General features: G+C 35.0%; 1 protein-coding gene across 2 annotated transcripts; it reads right to left on the bottom strand.

The window, feature by feature from the left end:
* Positions 1-312: 312 nt before the first annotated feature.
* Positions 313-11,476, bottom strand: LOC120085874 (P-loop containing nucleoside triphosphate hydrolases superfamily protein). Of its 2 annotated transcripts, XM_039042121.2 has the most exons (25): positions 11,158-11,476; positions 10,173-10,778; positions 9,956-10,080; positions 9,762-9,856; positions 9,426-9,659; positions 9,191-9,284; positions 8,690-8,741; positions 7,781-7,846; positions 5,670-5,821; positions 5,486-5,556; positions 4,625-4,819; positions 4,503-4,541; positions 4,314-4,421; positions 4,023-4,112; positions 3,769-3,844; positions 3,055-3,151; positions 2,882-2,948; positions 2,627-2,803; positions 2,405-2,527; positions 2,093-2,176; positions 1,640-1,824; positions 1,363-1,501; positions 1,226-1,285; positions 1,034-1,105; positions 313-667 (listed from the first exon to the last, which is right to left on the bottom strand). In XM_039042121.2, exons 2-25 carry the CDS (start codon positions 10,751-10,753, stop codon positions 554-556), a joined length of 3,096 nt encoding a protein of 1,031 aa, XP_038898049.1. In that variant the 5' UTR covers positions 10,754-10,778; positions 11,158-11,476; the 3' UTR covers positions 313-553. The 2 variants fall into 2 exon arrangements, with proteins under 2 accessions (XP_038898049.1, XP_038898050.1); XM_039042122.2 differs by lacking the exon at positions 7,781-7,846.
* Between the last annotated feature and the right edge of the window lie 263 nt (positions 11,477-11,739).

Here is an 11,739-nt window from a genome sequence, read left to right as displayed (position 1 = left end):
TAGTTTCAGACTCGAGTAGTAAACTTTTTAAATAGGTTGTCTAGTTTTAGATTGAGAAAAATTAGATGAGTTACTTGTCTTTTTTCTTTAAAAAATGTGCAGGTAGAAATAGATACGTCAAATTGTGTCAAATACGTATTTGGGAAGTATCTAGAAATATAAGTATCTGATACATGTCTGATGCAGATTTTTTGCCTCACATGAAGTATTTGTGCTTCATAGGATATAATCCGTTAAAATGTTAGGATTTCAAAGAGCCATTACAGCGAGAAAAATATGTAAAGATAAAAAAGAAAAACCCAACAAATCATATTGAAAAGAAAGAAATAACTTTTTAAAATATGAGAAGAATGGTTCCTATAATAATATGTTACAGGAAGAAAACTTGGGCAACAGACAATTGAAACTAATACATTCAACAAGAGATGAAGCCTAACTCTACTGGGACTCAAAAAGGAATGGGAAATGTGTTCCCGTTAGAAAAATAAATTAAAAGACTGTTTCTTTTTTCCTCTTCTTCTATTTTCTTTATTAATCAATCAAATGTGTTACCTTAGTTTCCAAAGCCGAAGGGCGATTTCCTCCGGCTACCGCCTTCTCCGTACTGTTCATTCCATTTTCTTAATTCATTCATGCTCGTAGCGTCGAAGGCGACCGATGGCCCCACCTGTTTGCATCAAAACAGAGTATGGGTTAGTTGATTGCAGAGAGCAAAAAAAACTACTTTTAAAATTAGTTTCTTGAAGACAAAAGAATAGAGCAACAATGACAACGGGGAAAATCTACTTCAGCCAGAAACCGAGCTTAGATAGTCATTCCAAACAGACATTTAATCTCATTACTATCTTCGATGGGAAAGTTAACAACATCGATAAGAGAACAAAAAAATAGGTACACAAATGGAAGATTAACCAGAGCAAATTACTATTGCAAATCTTATATAACTCTTTAAAATGCGTGGAATCCTTGAAACTTGTTTTAATCAAATAAAGATTTTAAAAAAAAGTTTAAATTGTTGAATATGAGGACATACCTTGGCTTTTGATTTAATAAAGTCATCCAAATTAAGTGGCCTCAGTGGAGTAGCACTGTCTTTTTGGCCTCCCTGTAGTGAAGTAAATGCAACAGTTTAAAATTACATCGGTAATCTTGCCAACAAAGGGGAACACATTTACAAATCAAATACATTCAACAGTTTATTTATTTGATTTAGCATATGATTTACCTGATTTTCTTCTTCTAAAAGTTCTTGGACGGGTCTATACGCCGCAGCAATACAAAGATTCTACAAATCAAAAAAACAATGTTTGGTAAGTTCGATCAATGACCTAGAATCTTTTTAATGTTATCGATTGCTGTTACCTTTAAATCACTGCCAGAGTATCCCTCCGTTGCATTTGCAAGTTCTTCAAACTGGAAATCAGGTACTATATTTTCTTGTGCAAGAAATATTTTAAGAATCTTCATACGGTTTGCAGCATCCGGTAGGTCTACGTATATCCTGATGAATAAGAAAACAAGAACTATCAACAATTAAATTGACATGTCGATTCCACTTAATTTGTTGTTTCTTAATTATCTTATTCTGCTGTTCTCTCAGTCCAGTTCTTCCGTACAGAAAGATGAACATCAAAGTTACCTTCTAGGTAGTCTTCGAATGACGGCGTCATCCAGGTCAAATGGCCGATTCGTTGCACCAAGGATAAGAATCCGTTGGTTGTCCTTTGTCCGTAACCCGTCCCATGCTGCCATAAACTCATTTCTCATTCTTCTTGTAGCTTCATGCTCAAAAGCACCACCACGGGCACCAAGTAAACTGTCAACCTAAAATAACGAATTCACATCTGAAAAATGTTAAATCAAATAAAGGAAGATATTTTTCCAAAATCCAAATAATAAAATCTTTGAATTGAAGAAAGGAAATATGATGTATACAGCTACTTTTATTAATTTTGGTAGCTAAGCTGTTTTCATCAGTTTCAGCAAAAATTATTATAAAAAGCTGACATTTTTTCAAATGAAATATAAAATTTGATTTCACATACAGTATCAAAAAGGAAAGTACGTCTCCATATTGATACGTACAACTCACCTCATCAACAAAAATAATGACAGGAGCTAGTTTACTGGCAAAGGAGAAGAGGGCCTTTGTAAGCTTTTCAGCATCACCAAACCACTGTTTGCGGAACAAAAAAACAACAATAATCTTCAGCCAACATAACACAATTTAAGACAGCGCCCTCCAAAAAAAAAAAAAAAAGAACAGTCACATAAATCTCACAGGCAGTTTCAAGTTATTCACTTTGCTAACATATTCGAGTGATATTCAAACTGGTTGTTCACAGACAGAACCAACCTTAAATCCAATAAAAAATGTCTGATATTTCGATATCCTAAGACAAACCTTAGATGTAAGTGTTGATCCGGTTATACTGATGAAGTTTGCTCCTGCTTCAGTAGCGAGTGCCTTGGCAAGAAGTGTTTTCCCAGTACCAGGAGGCCCGAAAAGTAATATGCCTTTACAAGGCTGATAAATTTTTTATGAAGTTAAAAGACTGCCACTCCAAGTAATGATAACTATTTTGAAATGTATATTAATCAGAGATAGAAGAGGAAAACCACATACTCGCAACAAGTTCCCACGAGAGAAAAGCTCGGGCCTTCTCATTGGAAGAATTACTAGTTCATTAAGTGCTTTTTTCACATCTTCAAGGGCACCTATATCTTCAAACTTCACACCAATCTCACCAGAAGGTACCACAGCTGAAACAAAGTTGCTCTCGTACTCATCCTTTGCAAGGTTCTGTAGCATGTAAATTTAAGATGTGAAGAAGTGTATAAAGATTTCCACTATCAACTCTCAAATTACTAGATTACAGACCTTCAAACTTTGAGAGGGTTTCCGAGAAGTTTCTTGATCCTTTAATCTTGCAATTGCAATCTCGAGGCTTTACAAAAGTAACAATAGAAATCAGACCATAGTGTTTGCACATCTGTCAAAAATCACCTCAATCTAGATATAAAAAGTAATATTTTAAAAACCAAAATTAAAACCTTTCACGTGGCAGCTGTAAGCAATCCCCTTTTATGCTTGGACGCAGGCATGACGATAAGTAATGATTTTTAGCCCAGCCAACAACCTTTTCAGCATCTGCTATTATCAGGATGTCAGAGCTTGATCTCAACCCCATCAAGATATATATATATATTATGAGAAACAGTCAATAACAATTTCATTGATGGTATGAAATTACAAAAGGGCAAATTGTGGTGAGAGATTACATAATACTATTCCACTATGAAATATGAGTGTAAGGTTGTAATTACAAAAGGATGGGGTGAACTTCCACCAAGTGAGAGCAATATACAAAAGATGATCAAAGAACCGAGTGAAATTCGTCTCTCAATAAATAAACTCTTTTGAAAGAACTATTAACTTACACCATACAAATATGTGTTCTTACCAAATGCTTCTAATTCTACATGTAAACATTTGGAGTTTCAAAAGCAAAGTATAAACAGAAAGAAATGAGTTACTCTTCTATGTTTCAATTTCTTAATGATCCTCATCTAATCATACACCAAAATCTTGTAACAGCCTATATATTTGAAACTGACGAAGAGATAACCGACCATTTGAAGTTTGAAAGGTAGAATGTAAAAAGCATGCAGTGTTTCAATTCCACCATACTCCAACATCAGAGTATATGAATTATGGATCAGTTTCGAAAGCAGGAAATTGAAATTTTAATTAAAGCTGTATCTTACTCTTCTTGGTTAATATAACTCCATCAGTAATTACATGCAACAGTTCCAAGCATGACAGCTCATTTTCCTCGAGAACCTGCAACGTAGTTTTAATTGAAAGTCAAATTAGACAATGAGATGGAGATACAATTAGGCATGTACCACATATTAAACTTCGTCTTCTAGAGACCAAAAGATATCCGAAAAGGAAGTTTTCAAAAAGTAACTCGTCAACTTGAGTACACCATTAAAGGCCATGCAATGCATTTCCCTACCTTATGTAATTCATTTAAATTACTCCGAGAAATCACAATTCTTCTGTCCTCTTCGAGTTGTTTACTGAAAGCTCTGAGGACTTCTTCTTCCTGGATGAGGAACGAAAGAGAGGTTACATGAAAGCCAAGGAAAAAATAAAGATCCATAAGAACATTGAATAGCAGAAACAATTTTCTTCAGTCTTCGGGGGCTTTTGTTTAGAGAGAGAGAAGAAAAAGAACCAATTTCATTGATGGTCTGAATTACAAAAGAAGGGGGAGACCCCAAAGAGGAGTTACAGTTCCAGCTACCTTGGGAGGATGCAGACACAAAATATTAGTGAAGAGCTTATATATTTCGTTGTCTTCGGATCTCTTTGTTGCCTTAAGCCCCTCAGTAAGACGCTTCAATGATAGAGGCTGAAAAATAAAAAATAAGAAATAGCATATAAAGAACAATGTAATAAAAGAAAAATAAGATATAAGTGTAAAGAATATTACCAACTTGGCAATGCGTGCAACGTTTGGAAGTATCATAGTCTGGGGGAAAAAAAGAGTTAAGCATTGCTTACAGATGTAGAAAGTCTAGTGACTAGGTACATTAGTAAAACCCTGGAGCTTACAAATTTTTCTTTCTCCTTTGAGCCTGATTCAATTTTATTCTGCCCACAGATCAAAACCACAGGGCCGGATATTTTGTCAAAGATTTCCTCCATCTTCTGAACATATTCTCTACGGTTGGCCTTGGGAACCGCCCGAGACAACCATTGAGAAGAGTCTGGAAAATAGACAATAATAGGTTGCATCGACTTAACCACCTGCGAGAAAAAAGAGCAAAAATCAATCACAAGTGAATGTCATAATAAGGCATAATAAGATAATAACTCATTCTTTTAGTTTTTTAGAAAAAAATTATAATATTCTATTAAAATATAAAATAATGGGGGGCACTGAGTTGAGTTATGAAGTATAGAGTTAATATGTTGGATTTAGGAAGTCTGTGTTTGGGATAAAGAGTTGTGAAGATAAAGTTCTTCGATGAATGAGCAAAAGAGAGAAAGAGGGAAATATAGGGTTCCTTCATAAATGCGCAACTTCAATAGTGAAGTTAGTTGAGTTGAGTTATTTAACACCGACTTATGAAGTCGGTGGGCCAAACACCCCATAAAGTTATTTTTCTCATTGATGTATCCAAAGAGTACGGGGAATATTTCTAGACTAGGGAAGAGCATTTAGGAGATAATAAAAGATTATTTCTCTCATTGATATTCACAGCACAAAAGCTCTTCTGGAACTTTCCTTTTCATTTTAATAATTACAAAATTTTGATGCCAAGAAAAGGATTTTTTGGTCCTTCCTCAGGCCGATGCCTTGTTACCCATTCAATTTCTGTGCCTTTTATTAAAAGGGCCCCTGATTCCTATAAATGAATATACAAAAAGATTCATTACAATAAGAAATTTGGAAATTTCTAAGATTTGTACCTCAGATAGAACCTCCATTGCAATAATGCAATCATCAGACTGTGTATCAAGATCATGCTCGATGTCCTTAGCTACAGGAGGGAATAAATATTATCATTTTGTTTGACACCTAAAGAATCTGAGGTCCAAACTAGTGAAACTAAATCATTGTTAGAAGCCACTATATCTGCAAAAATAAAATTACCATGTATCCAATAGATTGGAGGTTTTGGTGGAGACTCTGAGGATTTTTCATCTTTGTTTCCATCTGTTTTTACATCATTGACATCCAAAATTACGGCAACTCGATCTCCATCAACCTCATAGACTTCCCCACGTTGACCATTTGATAAAGGCCTACAAGTACATGAAACAAGCTTTCAAATCACACAACATACGTTGGTTTCATCAAAATGCTGAAAGAATTCCAAACACTTCAATATTTTCTTTCCTTCAAATCAGTATCATAGATTAGTTAAACATGAGAAAGAGGTCATATAATACGGTGAGAACAAGGTGGAGGCCAAAAACATCAAACCACCCATAAGCATTTTCCATGAGCAAAATAACATTCTAGTACTTGAACCAACTATAATACATAGCTGCATTGAAGAGATCACAAAATACTGTGAAAACTTACGTAATTTGAAAAAAATAATAATGAAAGCAACAAGGCTGCTGCTACAACTTACCAGAAAAGTAAGATAACAATAGATGAAAAAACCCCAGGAAATGACAGCATAAAACTCTCAGAAATTAAAGTAACTGTGCTTATCACCAAAGAATAAAAAAAAACGAAGCATATAAAAAGCATATTAATCAGAGCACTCCAAAGAAGGCTAAGAAACAAACAAGATCCCAAACTTCCACAGAGACCTACCAACTATTAAAAATCCTTCCACTGTCTCATGCCAAAGCTCCCAAATGATAACCCTACCCACAAAGAATTTGTCTATGAAAACATTGCCTTATCCTTGGATGAATGATCATAAAGCGTTTGGAGAAAGAAACAGTTACTATGCTTTGGACAAGCCATCTGATGGTAGGAAGAGGTGCAAGAAGTTGATCCGAAACTTGGCCCAAAGTGCACAGAAGAAACAAGCAGCAGGCATCAAAGGATTTAAATGCTGAAAAGAGAAAAGGCTAAAAAGGAAAGAATGTTTTCGCAATAGTGGAACATAGTTGGAATTGACCTGGTGCCCATCTGTCCACGATATCTTTGAAGTAATTCTCCTAGTTCAAGTCAAACAAGTGAAATTTTCCGTACTAATAAGTAATCATTGAGGTGGCTCCTCCTTGCCAACTCCCACAACCAAGCTTCTAGCTTCTCGAAACAGAAAACTCTCTCAGAAGGATATATATATTTTATCTAAGTACTAGTTTGTGCACAAAGATATATCAAAACTCCATGTATTTTTGTTTAAGAAAAAGGATGTCCAAGACCGACTTAAGCTACATTGACCAATTCTAAAGAACATTGGTTTGACACACATGTGATCTCAAGAAATTATGGTTATTAATATCCAATAAACGACCACCAAGGACCGAACTATCGCCTCAAAAGTGCCTAAGTTTACTACTTGTCTCTTGACATTGAACCAACCAAGGTAGTGACAATTACTCCTGTTTTGAAGAAACCCAATTGTTTAAATATACAATATATTATACTCCTCTATATAAAGCTAGAGAAGCAAAACACTACTTCCCAAAAGCACTACTTCTAAACTTTCACTTTTTATAACATTCTAACCAAGCCTTACATTTTTTAAAAAAATATATCTTTTTTTAAAAAAATAAATAAATAAGAGTGATGAAGGGCTGAATCTCAGTGGATCATGGCAGCAAAGCCAATCTGGTAACCAAGCCTTACATCTTTACATAATAAATGTACAAAATATTGAGACCTGAAAAAAAATAACCGGGGACAGAAATTAAGAATAACACTGAATGCCCTTTTTAAACTAGTCAACTAAAGGGTGTGCAATTATCTAGGAAGGTGACAAGGGATTATTGGTGTTTCAATAATTTTTGAAAGACCTAGCTGTACAACAATGAGAAAAATTATATCCTGAACTATAAAATACGTGGTACAATATCACTCAAGCTCAATGAAACCTATTAAGATCATCATGAAAGTTGCATAAAATAGAAATAAAAATACAAAAAACACAAACAACTTAGGGATATACGTATACCCTTGAACGAGAGGTCAGAAGTTTGAATTTCTTACCACATGTTGAACTCAAAAAATAAAATAGAAATTAAAAAAATGAGGAAGCTTCAGAATTCTATACATACGATGACTTACCAACCCACCTGCCACGAATAATGGTATAAGCACTTTTTGGACCTTCAGATGTTGAAATCTTCCCCAATGTGATCCTGTGATGCATTTTATTTCTTAAAATCAGGTTGGGAGTTCACATAGGGGACGAGATCTGTAGACCAATTTATTGAACTCCCAACAGAATGCTTTAAGTTGTTCAAATCAACAAGATCCAACCAACAAGCATTCCAGTAGCATGGCTATCTAAAACTAGATCCTAGCTATTTACCTAAGCCCCGACAACATCAAACCACATAAATTTAGAAGCTACATTCCACACAGCAAAAACACAAACATAAACATTATTTTCTGATAAGAGCCACAAGAAATTTCTACAGATACATTTCAGAATAAAAAATAAGAAACTGATCACATGAACAGTGAACACAAAAAACATACATGATGATACTGAATAGAAAAATAAAAACTTGCAGATGATAGGCTTTTGGGGAGAAATTCGAAATTCATAGAGCCAGTTACACATAATACATAAACAAACGATATTTTTCTATTTAACATGAAATGCCGGTATAGATATAGGGAAGAATGTTGAAGTCAAACTGCAAGGAAAAGGGAGATAATAACAGGCGTCTCTCATTTGGTTAAAGTAAAAAAGAAAAAAGAGAAAAAAGGAGGGTAAATAACAAAACTCATTGATGGGAACTGTCCAACACAACAACAATCATAAGAACTGAACCCTAATCTAAACTTCACTCTGCACTCTGTTTGAGCTATAAACAAAATCCTCCTATAACGCTCTTCTAAATCTCCAAAAGCAAAGTTAAAAAAGGCCCATCAATGTCCTATACATCTCACAGTCTTCCCTTCGGAATAAGAAATAATATTATCCTTTGTGTTCAAATCATATAGTGATGTAAAAAACAAAGTTAGAAAGCCACCTCTTATCAGCTTCAACATGTATAGAAGGGCCTACATACTTCACTCGATCACCTAGGGAAGAATATAAAAGTTAAGGAAAATTTTAAACTATGAATAAATTTTATATATATATATATATATATATATATATATATATAGATGAACAATTAAACTGGAAATACATAGAAAGGGGGAAAACTTCTCTTTTAAGATCAGGTTTATAAGTAAAGCAAGAATTTATTGATTATTAGACTAACTACAACAGCACCATACTACTTCTTAAAGAAATATTGGCCTTTAAATACAAATCTCATGATCTCGTCGCAACAGAGAACATTATGATTTCATAAAGAAAAATGAGAAGCATGCATGCATCAAAACACATACATACATGTGCAAATGTATAAAGAAGAACATGGAGCACAATCCAACACAAAGAGGAAAAGCTAATAGAAATATAGATGTATCAACTGGGACAAAGGTAACAGATCGTAAAACTAAAAATAGAATCTACGTCTTACCTTTCCTTAGCGGTCTGTTTGACTTAACAGAAGTTTCACTAGGCTCGGATTGTGATGATGACTCAGAAGAACCGTCAGATACTCCATTCACTCTCTGCCGCAAATGTAAACAATAATCAGAAACCTGGGGGGAAAAAAACAAAACAAAACAAACTAGATGTTCTTCTACATGGTGTGGGTTGTTCCAATAACACAGATTTTCTCTTTTTTATCAGAGTGGAGTGCATAAGCATACTTTCTCAAACTCTTCAATGCTGCATGGAAGAAGTTTTTTAAGGGCTGCTTCTGCAGTTGCCTCAACATCAACTTCATCACTCTCACTACAATCTGATTTTGACTCCCCACCGCTTGTCCACTCCTCGTTAATCGCACTGTTTTCATTCTCATCCTCTGAGTCTGATGCACAATCCTCACCAGATTCTGCTTCATCATCTGAGTCACACTCTGAGGAGCAATCATCACCAAAGTCCTGCATCAAAAGATGGATGACATAATTAGTAAAATTGTTAAATCTATAATTTACAAGAAAAGTTTTCATGACTTTAATTGGCTGATTTAGTTCATGTCTTACATAAGGAGCAAGAACACTGCTGTCTAGCACCAGTAAAGGAACTTTTAGATCTCGGGCAAGTGCTTTGACTAACCTCTCGCGATAGAGCTCAGTGCCTGCAGATGGAATCATTGAAAGGACGTCGTGAGCTAAGAAGTTCAGTAGACAATACTTTCAAATTGCATGACTGCTTGAGTGAAATGGTACTTTCCTACCTGGAATGCTTTGAAGTAGAATTCTGCCACTTGAGGAAGTCAAACGAGCACCATATAAGGAAGTGAAATTTTTGTGCTTCAAATGGGAAGCAGCACATTCCACCAATAAATTTTTTGAGTGTTCACTAAAGACCAAGAAAAATATCCGGACCATTATCAAAAAATATAATAGCATAATTGTCAAAAGAACAAGAAAAATCAAAGTGACAGTGATTACTTTAAGTAATATGGAAAGGTATCCCACGAAACAGAGATTTTCTCCCAAGGAACAATCCTTCGTAAGAACTCGTTTTTAAACCTTTCATATCTAGTGATGAATGGAGATTCTCGCTTTTTACTCTCCATTGCAAGCTTCTCATTCTTAAGCCATTCCTTTTGATCTTGTACTCCAAGTTCAGCATGAGGATCCGTATGTTTCGCATCTTCCCTGATTACTTCTTCCCTATCCTTTCCCTTTTCAAAATTTGCTGCATCCTTTACGGGTATGTGCTTACCCTCACTAGCATTCCTTCCATCACCATCTGAACTATACCGACGTAGCTGAGCACTTCTTAAAAATGAATTTGAAGTCCGATCCAAGTTAGCCTGACAATTTAAGTAGCTACCTCCTGCCCCCAAGGAAGCTAAAAGATGTCTTGTAATTGAATTATCACGTACAAACCTACTCCGAGAAAAACTTTTACAATTCAAATATTGATGATAACCACCATCCAGACCACCTGGCCTGCTTAAATATTTGGATGGCCGAAATACTAAATCCCATCTCTGATTTCTACACTTTATTCTTCTCGCGTACATTGCAACTTCTTCAACTTCTACCACTCTGCAGATATTAAAAATTCGATCCATCACCCATCGCATGTAAGTTCAAATACAGGAAAGAACAATAACTTCAACTTACTTTCATTAACAACAGAAAATAAACTATAAACAAATTCCATCCTAATCATGTTTCAAATCTGCAAACTGAGAGGGAAAACATAACGAGATAGCAAAGCAAAGTAATACTCCACCTAAATTCCTCAAATATACACTAAATAGAAATGAATAGATTAAAAAAACCATACAATGGATGCTTAACAGCAAAACTTACAAAAATCTAAATTTCTGAAAACAGAGTAATACTTAAACAAACTAGATTCCTTCCGCAACTTATTCGAAACAACTTCAAAGTTCCATGAATGAGGGAAAAAGGAGGGTACCTGACATTAAAAAGAAGAAAAAACCAATCTTGTTTTTTTCCCTCCAAAAACTCTGCCCCGGACAAATCTGAAAGTTAGAAGGATCCTGTAAATTGAAACAGTTGGTGATAGAAGAAGATGGAAAAAGGAATAAACATAGACGGCCAGCGGTAGCCCAAGATTAGCTGGTGGCCATGGTAGAGCGAAGGGAAGTGAGAGGAGGTGCGAGAAAAGCGAGGGACTGTGGGATGGAGGAAGGCAGAGATAAAAGAAAGCCCCAGAAACAGAAATAGGGTCTTTTTTTTCTCTTCTTCTTCTGTTTTTTCTCAGTGGAGCTGATAGGTGAAGACGAAAACAGGAGTTGGCCCAAACATTGTTTGCTGCAACATACAACATAATTTGGGCCGGCCCAACTTGTAACCTAATAAAGCCCCAATTCGAACGCTCATTCCCTTCCTTATATAGCACGTCTATCTTTTTAAATTAAAATATTATATTTATTTTTTTGACAAATTTTTTATATGTTTTAAATAATATGTTACTATTTTGTTGGTAACATGTTATTGTTACCATAGTATTAAATTTTCGTTGAAATGTCGATAT

This window comes from Benincasa hispida, chromosome 9 (genome assembly GCF_027475165.1).
Source record: "Benincasa hispida cultivar pf3 chromosome 9, pf3_genome.v1.1, whole genome shotgun sequence".
Lineage (NCBI taxonomy): Eukaryota > Viridiplantae > Streptophyta > Magnoliopsida > Cucurbitales > Cucurbitaceae > Benincasa > Benincasa hispida.
Note: the sequence above shows the minus strand (reverse complement) of the source record. Positions and strands in the feature narration are given on the sequence as shown.

What these genes read in the sequence shown, in the direction of transcription:
- LOC120085874 (XM_039042121.2), bottom strand. Translation starts at nt 10,753, where the DNA reads ATGTACGCGAGAAGAATAAAGTGTAGAAATCAGAGATGGGATTTAGTA. An exon ending in TCTACTTCAAAGCATTCCAG is followed by an intron (nt 9,857 to 9,955) that starts GTAGGAAAGTAC and finishes TTCCATCTGCAG; the next exon opens with GCACTGAGCTCTATCGCGAG. An exon ending in AACCCTCTCAAAGTTTGAAG is followed by an intron (nt 2,804 to 2,881) that starts GTCTGTAATCTA and finishes TACATGCTACAG; the next exon opens with AACCTTGCAAAGGATGAGTA.